Below are 22,887 nucleotides of genomic sequence, written 5' to 3' on the forward strand. Positions count from 1 at the left end.
CATACATATTAAAATTAAGATCGTCAAGCGTTGTTTTTTCCACTGTATTATTTTGATTTTTTGCAATCTGTAATTACTTTGCTTTTTGGTAAATGTGCCGAGTCACCCCAACTCAACAACATGTTATCACACTTCTTCCTTATCTCTTTGTTTGTGCCCCTACTTATACTAATAATAATAATATATAATAAGTTGGATACTGAGCACATTGAATATTGTCCAAAACTTACAATAAAACGAGTAACAGGTGTATTGTATTAAATTAAATATCTATAACTGACAACTTTAATAATCTACTAAAGGAAGTTATTTCGAGTGTTTTCAAGTAATTGTAGCTGCAATACAATAATACGATACGATAACAAGTGCACTACCTAAATAATAATAGGTAATCAGTTATCAGACTCCTAGAAAAAAAAATTAAGTATAGGTCATTTCGTAAACAAAGAACCTGCAAGGTCGAGGTAATATATAAATATACTTAATGTTAGTTTTATCATGGAACACGCAAATAATGGTGCTACTTAAGACAGGTACGGAAAAATTATGTAATTGCATTTAATATAAATGTTAATTTTCTTGTCCGTCCCACAAAGTATACACCGAGTTCTGAAAAAAATTATGATAATCAAAACTTCTAGTGATTAAACAATAACAATAATAAATCAATCCAAGATATTTTTGAAATAATTTGATTATTTTTTTTTAATACCTACAGTAATATAATATATATTTACATATATTACTTACATACAAGATATAGCAGCTATTTGAAATATCTTGAAATGAACATTGTTTAAATACTATTCTAGTAAAATCACGGTTTATACCGATGTGAGAATAATATTATGCTTACCTAAAAATATAAGAACCCCATAACTTATGTTTGTCCACTACATGGATTCTAACTAAGCCTTGGAAAACAGACAAATTAAAAAATGGATAGTAATTATTCGTGTAATAATTGCAAAAAAATATCTTAAATTATACAAATAAGACAAGTACTAAAACAGTTAAACATTTGCTCGATCGTGTTATTTTTGAGAATCAACTAATAAGTAACATTTTTTGGTAGAGATCAGTTTTGTGTGAAGAAAATTTTTAAATAATAATATTTGTCAATAATACTTGTCCATTATAATTATTTGCAAGTAAAATAATATCGTCATTGTATTATTTTTTTAAATTATTATGTCTTTGAGGGCATTAAATTACTGACACGTGTGGTAAGGTAAACTCGTTACTCGGCCCGTATGTAGAGTCGAGTCGAGCTCACGTACGCAAAATTGCGATCGTTTATGTTCGTCTGGCAATCGGTTACGTGTACGTCGTCGTTATTAAGCCGACTCGCTTTTCTCGCTCACTCCGCTCGACGCTGTTCGGTCACGGATCCGACTGATGACTGTGAATATAGTCACCATCGTCCATCACATCAGTATAATTTAAGTAGTGACACAAGGAACTCGTGTGAATGGGTGTGATAAATTAAAGAAGGTTTTCGCGTTAAGTACTAAACGTTTACTTGTGGCCTTGAAACTAAGAAGCAAAAGTAGTTAAGTAGCTTAAAGTTGTTAAGACAATATTTGCATCATGTCAGATAACACCCAGGATATTATAAAAGAAGCAGCGGCAGCAGCCGCTGTCGGTGGTTCACTGTTTAGTACTTTTGACATAATCATGCTTGTCATCTTATTTGGTGCAGCTGTGTGGTGGCTTTATAGTTCCAGAAAAGAAAGTAAAAAGGATGATTTACTACTCAGCAATTATGCTATTCAGTAAGTATTATTATCCTTGAACTTAACAATCTAAGTATAAGTAATACAGTTGAAAACTTTAAGTTCATTAGTTAAAAAAATAAACTAAAAAAGGTCATTGCACAATATTAAATTACATTGATAGTGTAAATTTGTTACCAAATATGAACACATATTATTGTGATTGTTAAAATAAAAATAAGTAGTATAAAGGAATAATCACATTTACAATGACATCTCATTCCAAAACTAGTTTGCATTGGAATATTTTTACTGAGTTGATACTATATATAGGCCTCTAATTTACTATATAATTAACATAGGCAAATTACGTGAATTCTCTAGAAATACTATTAGATTTCAATGTTAATACCATATTGTCACTTTTATACATATACTTATCAATAGAAGGGTTTTAATTTTATGACTATTAAATTTAATTGTTGAATAACATATTATAATTATGTAAATACGTAGTTACAAACTTACACTTAAATGTTTTGTTTGACTTCACTTTTATACGTCACGTCAGAAGTATGGACCACAGATATATAAAACAACGGATTAAACCTCCAGTACACGTTCCGCCAGCGTGCTAGGCCAATACATTAGGCGAATGTATACCACCGATTTGCGTCTTCTTGTCATTGGCCTTATGGAAATCAACATATTGCGTAATTGCGTATTAAATTTTTATATCATTATGATGGAATGAAATAAAACATACAAAAAAAAAATTGAAAATTATCAAATTATTTTATGTTCTTTAAACCTTGATATAATAAACATAAAAACATTTTATATTCCGAATAGTTTTACTATTTTTTATACATACTGCATATTATGTTTAATAAAAGCAGTAAATGTTTGAACATTAGTATGTTTAGTGCAAAAATAAATTTATAAAATACTGTATGTAGTTTAGTAAGTTTGTAAGTTTTTTTTACTATTTGTGCTATAAAAATATATAGTTGCGATTAAAATAGGTAGAACGCATATTATTTTTACCCTTGTGAAACCGATAGTTCCGATGAAAAGTAACTCCACTAACGCCAACTCTTAAATATAAGTTTTTATATAACCCAGTATGTAAATTCTTTTGACATATTGAACCAATTAGCAAGGGAGGCTTTGAACCGCAGGCCTGGTTACTATACTTATATAATCTATTAAAAGATAAAAATAAAATTTACAAATATTTTATTATTCTTTGGTTTGAAATCTCGCAAGTCACTTGTGCAATTGTGACATTATATGTAATTTTAAACATTGTATTTTCCTAATGTATTGTACTGTAAGTTCAGATAAAAGGTAAATAAATCGCTAAGGACAAGCAAGTGAAGCCAAAAGAAGCTGTTAGTACTTAGTATACGTGGCAGTCGTATTACGTATATAATTACGAGTTTGTCCATGTGTGTGTAGAATTACGAAAGTCCAAAATACAAAAAATACTTCAGTCAAAACTGATTAATATTTTATGAGCTTATAAATGTTCAATAGATGTTATTTTAAAATAAACCTCACATATTTAAACATTTTATTGAATCTTCAAGCATGACGTCAATGTTATAAATTATAAATGTTATTAAAATAACAAAAGCAAAAAGTATAGGTATATCGTAATTATTTTATTGGAAAATAAATGTAGGTATTTTGTATTCTCTGAAGTAGTACACAGTACGTACTTTCGCCGATATTGAACTGTAATTTTACAATTATTTCAATTTTTTTAGTAAATAAGTGTAATTGATAAAATATTTTAAGTGTGTCAGGCAACTAAATCGATATATACATTTTCGTTTTTTGAAAAATATTAAGTAATTTTTTTTTTTTATGTAAGTAACATATCATTCTTTTTGTTAATTTTAATTTGTATTAACTTGCTATTGCTTATGTACGGGTGAAACTTTTACAAAGGTGTCAAGATACTTTGCTACCCAATATCTACGACACTTTGCTGCGGGATATCTAATGTGTGCTTATATTTACGACCCTTATGTTTAAGAAGCTGAACCTGCGGCTTTACATTATTATTATTATTTGCATAATTGAACTATTTATCCTGAAAGTCCTCTCAAAATGAGTCCAGGCGTTCCAGAGATGACTCGAAACAAAGAGACACACAAAAATCGGAAAAGAAAACATTTTAGTATATGTACCGTATACACACATACATACGTATGCATTTAGTAAAAAGCGGTTATTTTATATTACAGACATTTAATAAATCAAATTCCAGTATTGACAAAATTTATATAAACAAAAACAAGTTATCGTTATTATTATTCAGGTGTTGTTGCTATTGTAATTATTTTTTATCTTTATGTTTTATTTAATATAATGTACTTCATAAGTATATAATTTAAATGACTGAATGCTATAAAGAAAATTAACTTATATGTTAAAAAAATCTTATAGTTGCATTTTGTTCAATTCGATTTTCATTTCGGTTATTACCCAAATAAAATATCGAATATACTACAACAAAATAATTTATGCATTCCTATTTTCAAAATGGAAGAATATATAGGTACTTCATTTATTGTATCACTCTAAATGGATCCCCATTTGACAATTTGGAGCCACAAAAAACCTTGCAATTATTGTTTTTTATTTGTACCTGAAGCCTAAACATTAGTGTTCAAATCAGTACATTGTATTAAACATATAAATTTTCAAACTATTCTCAAACCGCTTACACATACTTATTTCATCTTCAAAATAGAAGAATAAGCACTCGATTTCCTATTTCGGCTTCTCAAAGGGCGATGAATAAAAAGTAGCAAATCGTTTTCCTTCTTGTAGTTCAAGTTTATTCACTCGCAAATCTAAGTTTGCACTTATAATAAAAATGTAAAAAACGTGTTTAAATGTACTTTTGTATTTGTAATATTTATTATAGATTTTACAGTCTAGAGGGTTACGTCCATATGGCTTATGTCCTGAGGTCCAGGTTTAGTGAAAACTATTGCGCTTTTCGGACATAAAATAAAGGAGATTGAAGTTTTGCTAGTTGTCGTACCTTGGATAGCTCTCCTAATCCACTATGTTCCCTGATCACGCTTCATTGGATTATTAGTTGTTGGAGTAAGGGAATTGTAAGTTAAATTATGCTTGCGCAGAAAATTGAGCACTATAATAACGCCTGTGTCGGTAAGGGTAGGTCTAAGGAATCTTTATCATGATCAAACCAATGTTTTAAAAGAAGATTCGAGAATTATTAAAGAGACTGTAAAAACGATGATGAAGATAAAATATAATTGTTTTTTTTTTTTTAATGTGAGCTGAACAGAACATATACATTATTAAATTAATACGAAATTAATATTTAAAAAACGTTTCATGTAAGCAATTTTATTATTTTATATGTGTGCTGATTTCCTTTTTGTGTTTTAATTTTGCTGACAATGAGTGGCATTACACGCGGCTTAAGTTCTAGGTATCTATAGACAATTTAATTATATATTAAGAACGTGTAAGAGACTATTTATACATGTACCTAGTAAGTTGATTTTATCGATATTCAACTGTTGAGTGTAAAATGACGTCATGTTTCGTCATTTCAAAACGGAAATAATTACTTAAGTATTTATTTTAATAGACATGTCATTTGACCCAAAGATTTAAATCGTTAGATGCGCCCCTGCCATAGTATAACCGCTATAAAATGTGTCAATACTCAAATGAGTCAGCTCACTCATTCGCAATCAGTGTTCATTTATACGTAGTGACAGTCAGACGTCATCCATTGTAATTAATGCGCTAATTATAATCCAAAAAAAATCGCAAAATGCCGTCATGTGCCTTTCGAAAGTGCAATCACAACTCAAGAAATATTAATAAAGCCCAGGGTGTAACATTTCACTCGTAACTATTTATATTTATTTTAATATTGAATTTATTTTATTCCGATGTTCGACAAGACCACGAAATGAAAGAAATTGTGCGACAGAGACAGTAGTATGGCATAATTTATGTAATTAACAGAGATGAAACTATTGTCTCAGTACCATTCTAATAACTAATATAACTAGATACACGGAAGTACTACGGAAGCGGCTTGGAAAGGGATCATCTATAAATGGACATTAACAGCGGCAATCCTGTGGTAGCGTCGGCATTTTATGTTTTATAAATATTATATTACAAACAATGTTTTAAATTGCACCGTAATATATTTTGTAATATTAATCCGTCAAAATATATTTTTGCTCTTAGAAATCTAGAAGCTTAGTAAATTATGGATGTTTTATTAAAAATGGTTCAGTTGTTCAATCAAGAGTAACTTATTTGGTGCTGGAATAAAATTTAAATAATTGAAAATACCTTTCTCAAATTACGTTTTTATTATTTAGATTTCCGCAAGACACACGAACGTTACCTACGAAATTTAGTCAACTTTGTTCTGGCTAGAACAACCAGCAACTTGGAACCATAAAATACAATTAATAAAGTCTGTAATTAAATGCTACGCTGATGTACGCCTTCATCATATTCATAAAAATGTTAAGAGAACAAACAGTCAAAAGTATGATAAATTGATTTTATTTCATGGAGAATAAATATTATGCAATAACAATAAAATTATAATACATTTTTTTATAGTACAATAAAATTATATATTTTTTTTTGTTAAAATGAAAAGTGTTTCTTAATAACGTGTAAAAATTGCAAAAAATACATTTTTGTAATTTTTACAAATTATTTCCTTTAACAACCTAATTTCTTACATTTTACAATTTGATGAATTTGTTGACCGTACTTCGCACGCATTCGTGTGAGTGCGTAAGGGACTTGTCAACACACGCATTGTAAAAATTATTCCACAGTTTTTTAAGCTGAGGGCGTATCTAACGATTTAAATCTTTGATTTGACCATTCATAATATAAATAACGTTAAATATTTTAGCAGTTATGTATGAGTCTGATGAATATATTGTATTCCGAGAGTTACAAAATTTTAAATTAATGTCAACGAATAAAAAATTCATTTGTTTAATGCGTTTCCCCTGACGCGTATAGATTTTACAAAATAAAATATAGCATTTTTTTGACATTGAATATATACATAATTATCTTTTTATGTTATTTGTCAACTCATCGTTGTACCGACACTTTTATACACTAAAGCCACTGATTTAATGTTTAAGAATTTACTTTATCAAAAATGTGTCTGATTAATGATACAAATATACCTATATGTATATATAAAAATAAAATATAAACATATACTGCTTTTAGTTTGTCAAATTTCCTCGTTGTACCTATAAATATGTATTTCTTTGGTAGATATGACAAATTACTTTTCTGTTAGTTTTTAAATTAATATCCAGTAAAAAGTATTTTATCATGACCATACTTAATTAATAAAGTCCATAAAAGTGAGTGGTATCTTTTTTAAATAACAGTTTAAAATTAAATTACTCCGTTTAATTTCATAATTTGACTATCGTTGTTCTGTTTGTAATACGAAATAATTTTCGAAACCGCTTAATATTGTAGATTAAAAAGTTTTTAAGAACATTGTAATAATTTACTAATTAATACAAGAATCTAAATTCTCATTTGTGATGCCGCGCGTTCGGACTAGTGTGACATATACTTTTAAAGATGTCTGAGAAAAGTTTATATAATAATAATAAAAAATACACTAACTAAGTAATTAATGAATCATTGATAAATTATAATTATATGATAAATACATGATATAAAACCTACGTAAGTACCTACCTACTTATGTTTTTATAGTATGTACCTTTAAATACAAAGATTATATATAAATTAATACAATTACTTAGAAATACAAAACTACTACTACTACTTTCTATATATGTGTAAATAAATGGGCCATTCGTTTACACACACCTAAGTATATTAAAAAGTCATGAAAGATTTTAAAATGTAGACGACTTACAAATGTATAAAACTTAATAATTAAATTTTAATTGTGCTGTATTTCAACATATTCTTATCACATACGAAAGATAAATCGTAGACTATGTACGCAAAATGTTGATATTACATATTAACGTAGCAACTTTAGTGCTCTTTTCGTTATGCAATTTATATTGAAGACAATAATACTTAATAGCCTTTTCAATGATTATTGAGCATTAGGTTTACCGACTTTGGTATTTTGAGGAAAAGTTACTCTATTCGCATTTGGTGATATAAATGAGTTTCAATTAAAAACGAAGAACGCACTGTAGGCAATCAGCTAAAATAAGTACTCGTCGTCAAATGACTTTGTCGAAACAATTTAGCTCTGAACTCCTTATCAGTTATAATCATTTGTAAATACTTTATTTGTATTTGTTGCACTCCTCTACGACTGCTGTGCTATTTTTAACGATCAACTATTTGACCTAAGTAGTTATTACTCATTTAGACGTTTTTGGGTCCTTCAATTAACAATTATAACTGATAATTAAGTATTAAGTCCAAATGTTCTTTATTACGCAACATCGACCGCAAAATATAATGCTTACTCTCATAGAAATGAATTTAAGACCATTAAAAAATTATCGTCAAATTGTTTTTTCATTGTTTCAAATTGATAGCTCGTGCTTAAACTTTGTTCAGACCAGCATAAAAAAGCAGAACACACTGCAGATGTAAACGTATAATTTTTGTATTAGTATTTTCATACTATTGATTTTATGAATGATAACGTCCTTATAAAACGTTATCACCATCCGCTACCGCCCAGCAACTGGTGACCATTTAATTCACGAATTGCTTGCTGGGCGTTGTGTAGTACGCACTAAACAAGGGGCCAATTCTACAAATTATATTATATAGCGGTTCGTAGGTACGTTCCCGATTCTAGTCCGATCCAACTTCGTCAATTTATTACAAAATAAGTCATATCTCATTCGCAACTTTGGACTAATTTTAATAATTTATAACGAATATATTATAATACGATCCCTATATTATACCGAAACAAATCTGATACGATGTCATGTTGTGTTAGTTGAATAGGAACATGAACTGAAGCTGAACGGAAATGTTTACGTTTTAATTCGACTGCAATTTAATAGAATAACAATTTGTTAATAAATTTGTTGTCCAGTTTAAGGAGCAAGCCAAGCCAAGCCAAGTCAGCCAGTGATTCTATTGAATGTGCAAGGGATGGTTTATACTGGCAATACCCTCTATCGATCGAGTGTACAGTTTATCATACCATCAGTCCATTTGCTTGTATTCTCATATTAAATAAAAAAAAACGATAGCTGTAAGTATATGATCTACACTTCGTGCGTCATTTCCGCAATAAGGAAAAAATATAAATAGGTAATGTTTTTAACACGTGTAAATAAATTTCCAAAGTATGCAGGAACCGGAAGTGGGTGAAAATTGAATTACAAGATCTTTTTATATTCAATATTAACCCGTGGTCAATTGGATATAAGGGATGTTTTTTCAGACACGTTATAGCTGGACGGATGCCGAAATAGGGACTCCAGATTATGCCCTACAAGCACAAGCACAATGAAAGCTCACTCAAATTCATATACAAATATAAATTTCCTAAAATGCTTGGTTAAATAATGTGGATTCCATGGAAAATAAAATATATTTTCATGTATTACTTACTATCTTATACAATTAGACATTTTTGCTTGAAAACCGGAGATATATATATATATACACCAAGGCTTAAGAAAAAAATAATATTGAGAGAAAAACCTAATAACGTCTATCGATCTTGTTTTTGAAATAAACCCAGGACGAGGTCGACCACAAAGAATCTTCGTTTCCTCCTTTTTATACCGATTAAAAACCGCAACTAAAAGCCGACTGTCACTGTGTTAAAATTTGATATTTCTCATTGATATGAATGCTTCTGCTTGTTCATATTCTTGCGTTCACGTGTAATTAATATCACTTCATTTTAATTACCAAGAAAAATTGCTACACGGCAACAATTAGTTTCGATCCGTTTGCGTTAAATTGTAAACTTAATTATTAGTAAAATTGTCCCCCAACTGTTGGCACATGCTGGATTTTTTCTGTGATATTTCCATCCATATGATCAATCAAACGATGTGAATGTTCAAAATATTATAATAGCAAACGTAACATAACTTAACGTTACTCACCAAAAAAATTGGGATACTTTTAAACGATTATTATTTCTGCAGATCAATGGATCTCTGACTAGATACAGTCCAGTCTGGAAATCTGTGCTTTGCCAGACTGGACTCTGACTGGTCGTGTATACACGGTCTTTTATTGCCACTATATATATACTCTTACCAAGTCCCTCAAATAGTCGTGAATCATCATGCAAGAGACCTGATGGACTGACACTAGTTCCCTGGGAATCAGTACGTGCCCTAGTTTGCGGCGCTACATGCGTTGAAACATTGCCCTGAGAAATATCAGCCACCGTGGAAAAAATAAGGAAGAACCACTGCAAATATTCATCAGATTAGATATATATCAGATTAATAAATCATTAGATTAGAATATATTTGTTTATCGTTTTTTCTATATCCATCCATCCATCCATCAGCCCATTTCCGTCCACTGCTGGACATAGGCCTCTTCCATTGCACGCCACTGAGATCGTTCTTGGGCTACTCGCATCCAGCTCCTGCCAGCCGTCTTGCGTTTTTCTAAATGCTAGTTCGAAATTCGACAGCATAAGAAATTTTAAGCAAATATGTACAAAAAATGCAATTCTTATTAATTAAAGAATAACAACTCTTTATAGTCATTTATTTCTATAATATATAGAAAAAACATATATCCTTTCGATAATGAGCAATACTAATTTATAACACGTTCAATAATAATTATATGTTTTATAATTATATTTATTTACCTATATATTTATCATAACAATTATAAGCGTACTTTTTATTTTATTTTTTTATAAAATGTAGGTTACCTAAATGTTAAGTTTCTATGTATTCATTTAATTTCAATGGGGCGGTGTTGTAATGACTATTGTTTTTAATTTATGCTTAACATTACATTTTTTGTACGTCCAAGGTTAAGAGAAAGCCTAAGCTATATTAAATAACCTAGATAGTTAAATTATATAAGCAGTAATAATAAGAATAATTCAAATTATCGTAAGTAGTTAGTTACTTGCATATTCGCAGCTGGTTAGGTACCAACCACTCATCAGATATCTTAGTTACCATGATCGGTGACGCATTGGCTATGTATGGAATAGTTAATATTTATGGACGTCTATCAAGCGGTTTTTTTCCCTGGTGACTACTTTTTTGAGAAAAAAAAAATATATCTTTACGTGCTTAAATCTTCTGTATGTGTATATGTAACTTTACTGTCTAAACGGCTGGATAGATCTCGATGATTTTTTTATGTTTGAAAAGGTGCCTGGATGGCTTCAATTAGATCCGGTATGGTGAGGTGCGAAAGTAAATAAATTCTAGGTATATTTTGCCTCGACGAAATATTCGTAAAGACAAATATGATACATACTTTGTTTGAATTAAATTACTAAAGCATTGTTGTAGTTGGTGTTGTAGGCACTAATTTAGCGATGACTCTACACGAAATTGAGTTTTACTCTTGTAATAATTTAAAATAAGAATTATAAAAATTATTCATTTTCATTGTTGCTGGATGATTAAGATGATTAAGATGAACGACCGACCGATGATTAAGATTGGAAAAAGTTAAAAAAATAATAATGTCACCTTCATTATTATAAATAAAAAATATTATTTTTAACTCGGAAACATTAACATTAATTTTATTTAATAGTAGCCAGTAAAACCCAAACTTTAAAAATATGTAAATTTCATTATTTTGTAGGTCGGAAATATGAGAATGAATTCTCAGTTTTTTTTTTATTATAATCTAATTTTTATTATGTCTTTATATAATCATCTCATTCACAACGAGGTTTATTGTGAGCACGACGGTCACTCGCTCATACTACCTAATTTAACGTGGGACCTTCGTTGCCTTTGAGTGAATAGATCTAATAAGTTAATAAGACCTAAGAATCCTATTATACGGAGTGTGTTCATTACTTCCAATATTAAGTCAATAAATCCTTTTTTTTTCGTTTTACGTATTTTCTATATTATTCTTCATCTACATAATAAATACATCCTAATACTATTTGAAAAAGAGCCTTGGCAAAATAGCGCAAAAACTGCGATCTTTGCACATGTAGATAATCATTTGTTTTTAAATAGGAATTTATGAGGTGTTGCTCTGAATATAGGTAAATCCAAGTTTTTGTTCCTTCCCAACGTTAGCAGCCATCTTTAAAATAGCACGTTTTGACCATCACCTTTTTTTAGCTATCGTGTCGTTGGCGTAATAAAACATAAAAAAAAAACTATTAATTCATTTCGCATATCGAATGTATTTTTTGTATTGCACGCGTCTATTTATTCCGAATTACTATTCCTTTTTATGGTTGCATATAAATATAGGATTTTTACTTTAAATTCAAATCAGCTGTTTTTCATTCGGCACGGGTAGAACTAAGTAGGCATTCAGTCTCGCAGACTTTTCTGGAGCCATTTACATGCCCTGGAAAGTTCAAACTCAACTCAACTCACAGACATGACATTTCTGAGTGAACCGACAAATAGCATTGATAATTATTTTTTTTGAACGGACCTATTCTGTGTAACAAACCAAAGTAAGAACATTTAACTCCGAAAACTATAAATAAATCATTCAGTATATAAAGTACACAGGTTCAAGCTTTTTATACTTAAAATGTTGCTTAATTTTTTCCCTGACGAGTATTATTAATAAATACCGCTCGATTCACGTAATCGTAATCATAATTTGAATGTTATTAACTTGTCAAGGCTATTTAGCAATCTCTTCATATTATCACAATTGATAAAACAACGAGGAAATGATGCCTTTTTAAAACACGACAACACTTAAGATATTAATATCTAATTTTATAAATTAAGAGCTAGGGAATTTAAACGACTTTAATTAAATCGTACTTGGACACTGTTTTCATTCACGTATTGTAAAATGCACTACACGGACCACAATTGAATATACGCTGTAATCCTATATATGTAAGCCATTAAAATTTAAAAAGTAAAGGTAAACTAAACCATTGTTAGATTTACATTTTCTATGTGTTTATATAATTTCAATGCAAGCAAAACCATATGGTTTACAACTATATATTATACTAATAAAATATATACTTTATGTAGAGACATACCTTTATTTAAATAATAAAGTACTATTAGATTTAATTATTTATATCTACTTTAAGTTTACTTTAAAATCTACGATAAGATTTTGTCGGTATTAAATTTTTCCTTTTTTTTCACAAATCCTTAATAGATAATGTTGATTAAGTTCTCGACCAATTAAATCAAGTCAATTCAATGTCAAAGTCCAAAGATATTTATCTGTCTTCACTCCTGTCATTGAAAGATGCTGTAGGTTCGATAATAATTTCTATTTTAACATCGTCACTGTAAAAGTAGCCTCGAAAAATAGACAATTCAAAACAAAAACACAAGACAATAGGTTATGTATGATAAGAAAGAGAACTATTTACTAATAGCGTATTTATTTTCTATCTTTTTTTTCATTATTTGTTTTTATGGTATAGTGTGGCGGACGAACAAATGGGCTACCTGATAGTAAGTGGTCAACATTGCCCAATTACCCAAAGACAATGAAGAAATATTAACTATTCTTTAAATCGTCAATGCGCCACTAACCTTGGGAACTAAGATATTATGTCCCTTGTGCCTGTAGTTACACTGGCTCACTCACCCTTTAAACCGGAACACAACAATACTGAGTACTGTTGTTTGGCGGTAGAATAACTGAGTGGGTGGTACCTACCAGACTTGGCTTGCACAAAGCCCACCACCAAGTAAAGGCGTATTTTCGTTAATGAAAAATAAATTACGAAATGTAATAAAAGTTAAATATATGCAGAAATACACATAAATATTTTGAATCAAAAAAATGCATTACCATTTTATTATATTAAAATTAGAAGTCGTAATTCATAGTCTGTACATTACGTGACGTAAAACACCAGCCGCCATGGCGTGGCGTCAGATAGGTAAATACTGTTTGTTAAATATCATTTCGCACTTTGATAAACAACCTTTCTGGAGTTTTATTGCTAGTATTTGTATATTACACGCCAACGATAACGATTGTAATTCATTATTTTCCTAAAAAACGTTAACGTTGAATGAGTGTCAGTCTTACATATACAACTGTTATTATTATCAATGTGACGTCACTGAAATGACTGACAGCGTTTTTGTGGGAATAAAAAAAGGTTAAAATTTAATTTAATTCTATGGTAAAAAAACGTATTTCTTTTACAAATCAATTTTTTGTAGCTTTTTATTAGGAAAATTTACATTCTGATGTACTTTATCAAACAAAGTAGCCTACCCTATGAGATTACTTTTATATAATAATTTAATTAATTATTTTTTTCTTTAAAATTTTGGATTTTTTTTAATAAACTAATTTTTTCTAGGCCCGCGGGTTCCATACAAGTGACAGAAAATTCTTTCATAAAGAAACTACAGTCATCGGGAAGAAGTTTAGTAGTGTTTTATGGCTCCCAGACTGGTACTGGAGAGGAGTTTGCGGGTCGCTTGGCCAAAGAGGGTATACGTTACAAAATGAAAGGCATGGTTGCAGATCCCGAAGAATGTGATATGGTTTGTATAGAAGTTACTATTATTATTAATTTGTGAGTAAATTAAATAAGTTAATTTTATTTTTTTATTTTTAGGAAGAACTAACCAAACTAAGGGACATACCAAATTCTCTTGCTGTATTTTGCTTAGCAACATACGGCGAAGGAGATCCGACTGATAATGCAATGGACTTTATCGAGTGGTTAAAAACTGATCAGGATCTATCAGGCTTAAATTATGCTGTAAGTCAAAAAACAGATAAAATATAACATATTTAATACTTTAAACATTAACAGTAACATAATAGAAATACATTTTAGTTTAATAGAAAAAGGTGTAATCAAAGAAATTGTGTGGATTTTATAGAAAACTCACGGACATGTTAGTAGAATAATAATAATAATAAATTAGTAGATATAATAGTTTGAAAATCCAAAAAAAATGTCGTATCAATTTAAATAAATGCGTATTTAAAATTCCTGGTAATTGATTTTCGAAGTGAAATAATATAATTAGAAGATTTGTAAGTTATCATCACGGGATACATGTGAGCAGGCGATCTTACAAAATTAATCCATTTTTTTCTCATTTATTGACAAGATAAAATTTTATTGCATTTATAAAAAGTGCATAGATGATACTGTATAGAGTTTTTTAATGAACGTAAAAGTTTTTATCTTTATTAAATTTAATAATAATAACTAAATGTTTAAATACAAAAAAAACGCAAAGTAACTGATATAATTCAAAACTGTATACGTTAGTAGTATACCTAAAGACATTTTTATGCCAAGTCTCCTATGGGATATATCTATATCACAATTCTCTCCAGTGATAGTTGTGTGTAAATAATGATGTCAAGCCCATTTCCACTTTTAGCGTTGTGCATACTCTACTGTATCTATTACTTTTGTTTTCTGTCATATTTCGCTTGGTATTTTATTGTCTATAGCTGAAATGCTTCATGTGCTGCAGTTTTAAATTTACTTAGATCCATGAAAACTATAGAACGAGAAAAATGATTGAGACTGTGAGGCTTCTCGATCATTCAGTACGTGTTTAGTTCGTTTTTTTTCTCACACTATAATAATTAATTTTTGAGCCCTAAAATGTAATAAAAGAACTATTACCCTTAGTCCCTCCTTATGGTTACGATCACTTATACTTTCATGTAACGTTACTGATAGCTGTTATTTCATTTTGTTTATCCCTATTTAAACATACAAAATTTCGATCGGTAAAAAACGACTATAAAAATACATGCAAACCTGCGCGAATAAATCTATATTTTTATAAATTCTCCTTTTCATTTTCGCTACTTATTTTACATAAAATTTTTCAAAATTGACCAACAAGATAAATGTTTAATAAAATATAATAATAATTAAATGTTTAATTATAAAGATACAATAATTAAAATACCTATAATATTATGCCTTTTATGCAGATCGTTTTTCTTGAGAAAATCAATTAAAATAACCAAGATGGAAACTTTTGTTAACGCTAAATTAAAAAATATATAATATATTTAAACTCGTAACTTTAAGGACTACATAGTTGTCTCTTTTGTTCAATGGTTATCTGATCGATGATCCGATTGTGAATTCAAATAAACTTACATTAGCTATTACCTAGTAAGGGCAAACCGCAATGTGCCGCGTCGGTGGATAGTCGCACGTGTGTTTGTTAGTGTATTTAATATTTAAGAAGGTAACTTTATTGAAAAGTATATATATACAAAAAACGCCAAGTAAGGGTACTAAAATTTAAAATTATTAAAAAGATAATATTATAAAATCATTCACAAAAACTGAAACCAGTCCTAAGTGCGATAAGGAATTGTCAACAAACCATATCGAATGTCGTATAATAATTATCTGTGACATTGATTTAATCAAATATGTATATGCTGTACATATTGTACAAGTTCTATTTTGACGGACGGACTGCCGTCGGGCGCTTGAACTTTGTCAAATGTCAAAGTTGTCAAGTTGACAGTTGACACCTACATATACGTCATACAGTGAACAGTGTCTTACGTAAGTTTTTGTTTGATTGTGTACTCTTTGAATCATTGATTGTTGAATAAGAATCAACTGGTGATTCTATTGTTTATTCTAGGTTATAATATAGTTAACACCATTTTGCTTGGCAATGATATCCAAGACATGTATAATTACATAATAAGTTTAATACTTTTAAAAATTAATATGGACGAATGTCATAAAAGATAATAGTTTTAAGGAAATCGTCTCCAATTTTAATAGTATTCTAATGATGATTTTTACTCTTGCACCTTCTTTAAAGATTTTACCTCGCTATGTCACTAAGTTTATGTATAGAAAACAAATATTGACACCACTGCTAAAGTTACGATACATGGTATGAAAGTTAGTTTTTGAACTGTTATTCGTCTAACCTCTGTTGCAGGTCTTGCTTTTATATATGTAATATAATATATAACGGAACAAGTAAATATAATATTACTTATACACTTTTAAATATATTATTATTCATTATTAATTTTAATATTTATAACATAAACTTGTTAACAATAATTGCTTTATTTTTTACTATTTTAGGTTTTTGGACTTGGGAATAAGACATATGAACATTACAATGCCGTGGCTATTTATGTAGACAAGCGCCTTGAAGAACTCGGAGCATCGAGAGTCTATGAGATTGGTCTTGGAGATGATGATGCAAAGTGTGTATTATAAAATATAATTTTACTAAATTAATAAATCAACAGTTGTTATGTCAACTTTTCGTGCAAATTATAGACATGAAATAGATTCTATTTGTTCATTTTTAGGATATATTATTGGTTTATAATGTAATGTATACATTTTAGCATTGAAGATGACTTTATTACCTGGAAGGAGAAATTCTGGCCATCGGTTTGTGAGAAATTCAATATTGAAAGCACTGGAGAAGAAGAGTTAACTCGTCAATTCCGCTTGGTTACACATGTACCAGAAGAATTGAAGCCAAATGAAATATTCACTGGAGAGATAGCAAGGTTACTCTCCCTACAGAATCAACGCCCGTAAGTTTTATATACTACAAATATTTAATTATCCAATGTATTGAGAATTTCCAATATTGATTTTATGACTTTTTAAGTAAAACTGTAAATGAGATTCATTAGCTGGCTGCCTGTAACACCATGATATATTGTTTTAACCCTTTTTTGATGTGATTTACAATTTACTATATGCCACTATAATTTTAGTCTTAAAATTTTTCTTATACTTGCTTGGTGCTTGGGTTTTGTGCAAGCTTGTGTTGGCCTGCCTAGCTAGGTGTTGTGTTCTGGTTTAAATTGAAAGAACAAAATTAGGGGGCATAACATCTTAGCTCCTAAGGGAAGCGATACAAGATTTTATAGATGATAAAAAAGCGTGGAGTTAATACCTGTTGACTTCCAAGCAGGATACATTAATTGAAATAATTGTATTTAATTAACATGACGTTGTATTTTTTAAATGTTAAAAAAGAGTAACTACTGAGTTTCTTACTGGTTCTTCTCGGTAGAATCTACTTTCCGAACCGGTGGTAGCTTCACTTAATTGTAAAATGACGATTCAAAAGTGCTTATAAAAGCCTACTTGAATAAAGTTTATTTTGATTTTGATTTTGAAGCATTGCATTGGTGTGGAAAGGTTTCTATTTCTTACAGTACCACTGTCTATTGATAGTGATGACCACAAACATTCAGGTGTCCCACAGGTTATATAATAATAAATAAATCTGTTTTTACAATACAAAAATCAGTTTCTCCTTATTTTCAGACCATATGATGCTAAAAATCCTTTCTTAGCGCAAGTTAAGGTTAACAGAGAATTACACAAAGGTGGTGATCGATCATGTTTGCATATAGAATTAGATATATCCAATTCCAATATGCGATATGAAGCCGGTAAATATTGTGGATCCTTTCAAATATTGTTTATGTTGTATTATTGTGCTTTTCTCACATAATGATTCATCTACAGGTGATCACGTGGCTGTATATCCTATCAATGATAGTAATTTAGTTGATCGACTGGCTCTCTTGACCGGTGCCAATCTAGACGAAGTGTTCTCACTTATCAATACAGACCATGAGAGTACAAAGAAAAATCCATTCCCCTGCCCAACATCCTATCGCACTGCACTGTCGCACTACATTGAAATAACCGCATTGCCTCGTACCCATATCCTAAGAGAGCTTGTTGAATATTGTACAGATGAAGAGGTAATTGATTTTTCTCAGATTATTCAAATTTAATTACTTATTTGAAGTGATAAATAAAATGAATATTTTTCTGTTAAAGGATAAGAAACGTTTGTTGTTAATGGCTACAAATTCTCAAGAAGGTAAAGCTTTGTACCAGTCATTTGTTGTCGATGCATGCAGGAATATTGTGCACATATTGGAAGATGTCAAATCGTGTAAACCACCCCTCGATCATCTTTGCGAACTGTTGCCCAGACTTCAGCCAAGATATTATTCTATTTCTTCAAGTCCAAAGGTAGCTTCTTTACTATTGTAAATTATAAATTGCAATTTTTCTTTCAGTAATGTCACATTTTTATCTTAAATTTCTTATGCAGATGTATCCCGACACAGTGCATGTTACAGCTGTAGTAGTCAAGTACAAAACTCCCACTGGTAGAGTCAACAAAGGAGTTACGACTACCTGGCTTGCAGAGAATAAACCAGAGCCTGGAAAACCATTCCCCAGAGTTCCAGTTTACATAAGAAAGTCCCAATTCAGGTGAATAAAATAAAATTTATAAAACTTATTACACAATTATTTCATTAAGTTATTGTGTCCTAATTAGGCTTTAATATTTTGAATAAAAAAACTAAGCAACTGAAGGTAACATACATTGTTTTAAATTAACATAAATATTTTGGTTTTGATATTTTTCTTCAAATAGTTATATACATTTATATACAAAGTAACCTTGTTTATGATCGTTATAAGTAATCTAAGCATGTAAATCGAGGTCAGCGTCTGGTTTTGTAAAAAGTTTTTGTATTTTTATTTTTTTAACTTTTATACGTTATAAAAAATCGTGTAAAAAGTAGGTACGAACGTTATGTACGCACATAACATAGTAGGTTTTTAATTTCTAATACTTACTAGAGACTTCCTACTCCAAAGATTTATACCAACCATAAATATTTTTATGGACAATCTTTCATAGTTATTACCCGTCAAGAGAATAAAATTGTAAAAATCATTTGCGTTGTCGTTATTGAAATATAATCATAGAGGTCACCGTATGCATAACGACCGCATTTGGTTAAATTAAGTCTAGATATTATGAGGTTATCCAACGTATTCTTACCTTTGGTACAATTTGTATGTAACGCGTATTGAAAAAAAAAATCTGTTGTCACGGATCTACGTAACTATTAAACGTGGTTTTAGCGGGTTTGTTGAAAAGCATACAGTTAATCATATTCAGATTAAAGTTATATATCGGTTAACTTGACGACCTTGTTCGATGATTCTCGTAACGACCGTAGCGTCGGCTAAAGGAACAACCTTGCGACATGTAATAACGCTAATGCAAGGATGTGTATTAAGAAATCAATCGTGATAATATACTCAAACGACCTTTGCTTGATATTTTGTTTGCGTAATTTTTTTTTCATACATTTTTTATAGCAGTTCCCGTTAAAACAGGTAACGTATCGAAGTTACTCGAATTTTTGTGTGTTACGAATTAATTATACAAATTTATTTATTCCGACTTGCTACGTCACTACTTGAAGTTACTCGTCCTGTCTAATGTAAATTTGACCATCAGTTTCACTTACATAGTATTTTGCTGTACAGAATTAGGTTTAATGGGCGGCAAAATGCGAACCGAAATATTAGGTTAGGTTATTATTATTACTTATTAGGTTATTAGGGGTCGTTTTATCTTTTTAATGTCTTCATGTAATTTGTACTTGGCAGGTTACCGCTGCAATGCCAGACGCCTATCCTGATGGTGGGTCCGGGCACGGGTCTGGCGCCGTTCCGCGGGTTCCTGCAGGAGCGCGCACACGCCCGAGCCAATGGCAAGCCCGTCGGCGACACCATCCTATACTTCGGCTGCCGACACCGCGATCAAGATTACATCTATCAGGAGGTCGGAATCATTAACACATCGATTATTATGATTGCATACTTATAAATACAACAACAACAGCCTGTAAACTCCCACTGCTGGGCTAAAGGTCTCCTCTCCCTTTGAGGAGAATGTTTGGAACATATTCCATCACGCTCTTCCAATGCGGATTGGTGGAATACACATGTGGCGGAATTTCTATGAAATTTGTCACATGCAGGTTTCCTCACGATGTTTTCCTTCACCGCTGAGCACGAGATGAACTATAAAGACAAATTAAGCACATGAAACAGCGGTGCTTGCCTTTGCTTGTTAATAATCGGTTAAGATGCACGCGTTCTAACCACTGGGCCATCTCGACTCTACTTATAAATATATTCCTAATAAATGTTATAATTTTATTACAGGAATTAGAAGAGTACGAGAAAAATGGAGACGTGATCTTACATACTGCTTTCTCTCGTGATCAAGCTCAGAAAGTGTATGTGACGCACCTATTAGAAAACAATTTAGACCAGATTTGGGATGTTCTTGGAAAGAGAAATGGACATTTCTATATATGCGGGTGAGCAAGATAATATTATTGTATTATTTGTTAACGTGAGTAGCTCCATATCTGAATAGGGTCATAGAGCTCTTCACGTTAAACATCGCTACTGTACTGTTTATATTTATTTATCAGTCCCCTCTCTATCGCATTTATATATTGGTGTTTTCTTTTTAGTGATGCTAAAAATATGGCAGTCGATGTCCGCAATATCGTGATTAAGGCAATTATGGAAAAGGGAGAACGGACCGAAGCAGAAGCGCTACAATTTATCAAGAAATTGGAATCTATGAAAAAATATTCGTCGGATGTTTGGAGTTAAATACCAATTGATGATACCGACAAAATAATAGTTAAATAATATGAGAAATGGAACAATGAAATAAGTATTTTCTAGAAGCCAGGCAATGGGAGGGTCGACGGAAAAATATTTATGCGTTTCAAACTATCGAAATCGCATCTTGTGTATTATACCGTCAGCAAATAGGGTTCATTTATAATACCTAATAATAATTTATTGTATTATACGTATTCGTCAGTGTCCTACAAAGTCACGAGAAAGTGTTTAATATCTATGATCGTAAAGAAAATGTCGTGTTGTCAACTGTGTTTATACATATTTATTTTAAATTGAAATAGTACGTCAAACAATGTAATAGCTATTTATATTACACGATTGTTGGGGTTAATTAATTTTATTTCGACTATAAAGTAGCTTTGCTATTGCAAGTACGTTTAACTAGTTGAAATAGTCTTGATCGTTGGATAATTTAATCATAATAATTGTATCAAGATTTTTTTCTCTTTCGCGAAATATAAATATGTCAGCCCTTTAATTATATTTTGTATAACATGTTTTACAATAAAGTTTAAACATGAATAATATGTATGTACAAAGGGAGAGATAAAGAAACTATAATTATAGATTGATTGTACAGGAATAAACTTATCATTACGTTTTGTTTGACTCTTAGTACAATTTATGTGCAACTTGTTTCTTATTTTTGCGTTTAGCTTCGTTTGTTATCGTCGTGTGTAGTTTTGAGTTAGTAGCTATATGTTTTATTATATAAGTGGACTGGGATATATAAGAGAAATAAACATATTTTAATTTTATATAAATATAAAGTGCATTATTCGATTTATTAAATATTTCGTAACACTTATTTTTTTTTATCCTTTAATATATAACATTCGATAAAATTAAAAGTCACCGGGTCATATTAACTACAAGAATAAATTACAATTTTAAATGAGTAATTATAATTCGAATTGGTTCGAAACAAACGTATTTATAAAACAACAAGAAAGTTAATTAAAACTATTTTACTTGAAATACGTGAAGTGGATTAATTCTTCAAGGTTCCTGGTTAATTTGTAAGCGATCAAGGCGAAAACCTCGTTCTGAGTTAACAAAAAAAAACAATTATAAATATCGTTTGGTCAAAGGTTTTCATTTGATGTGTTTGGCTTTTTATTTGTAAAACTATACTAAAATTATAGATGCGAAAATAACACTACCTATCTATATATAACTATTTATAAGCATTTTTATTTATACCACTTGAGTTAAACTTTTCAGTTTTATTATATTGAAAATCTTTTAATCAATATAGAAGCATCACACTTAGTGATAATCAAATTAAACACTACCACCGGTACGAAAAAAATACCCTGACCTAAGAAGAACCGGCGATATAAACGCATCGGGTATTTTTTGATAACTTTTATTTGCATATTTACTTTGCCCGGTGATCGTTTAATTTCCATTAATTTTAAAACTTAGGAGGCATCTTCAAAGCATACTACAAAGGTC

The 22,887-nt window shown here is 30.2% G+C and overlaps 1 protein-coding gene across 2 annotated transcripts; it reads left to right on the plus strand.

Annotated features, from left to right (window-relative positions):
* Nucleotides 1-1,412: 1,412 nt before the first annotated feature.
* Nucleotides 1,413-22,237, plus strand: LOC124533330 (NADPH--cytochrome P450 reductase). Of its 2 annotated transcripts, XM_047108534.1 has the most exons (12): nucleotides 1,413-1,775; nucleotides 14,245-14,431; nucleotides 14,506-14,652; nucleotides 16,993-17,117; nucleotides 17,265-17,459; nucleotides 18,205-18,332; nucleotides 18,409-18,650; nucleotides 18,730-18,927; nucleotides 19,010-19,173; nucleotides 20,371-20,545; nucleotides 20,932-21,089; nucleotides 21,249-22,237. In XM_047108534.1, exons 1-12 carry the CDS (start codon nucleotides 1,591-1,593, stop codon nucleotides 21,391-21,393), a joined length of 2,049 nt encoding a protein of 682 aa, XP_046964490.1. In that variant the 5' UTR covers nucleotides 1,413-1,590; the 3' UTR covers nucleotides 21,394-22,237. The 2 variants fall into 2 exon arrangements, with proteins under 2 accessions (XP_046964490.1, XP_046964491.1); XM_047108535.1 differs by lacking the exons at nucleotides 1,413-1,775; nucleotides 14,245-14,431; nucleotides 14,506-14,652 and adding an exon at nucleotides 16,496-16,792.
* The last annotated feature ends 650 nt before the right edge of the window (nucleotides 22,238-22,887 follow it).

The sequence above is a fragment of the Vanessa cardui genome, chromosome 11, assembly GCF_905220365.1.
Source record: "Vanessa cardui chromosome 11, ilVanCard2.1, whole genome shotgun sequence".
In the NCBI taxonomy this organism is placed as follows: Eukaryota; Metazoa; Arthropoda; class Insecta; order Lepidoptera; family Nymphalidae; genus Vanessa; species Vanessa cardui.

Coding starts and splice junctions, on each gene's coding strand:
- LOC124533330 (XM_047108534.1), top strand. CDS start 1,591: ATGTCAGATAACACCCAGGATATTATAAAAGAAGCAGCGGCAGCAGCC. Junction 14,653..16,992: donor TATCAGGCTTAAATTATGCT/GTAAGTCAAAAA, acceptor TTACTATTTTAG/GTTTTTGGACTTGGGAATAA. Junction 18,333..18,408: donor CAATATGCGATATGAAGCCG/GTAAATATTGTG, acceptor ATTCATCTACAG/GTGATCACGTGGCTGTATAT.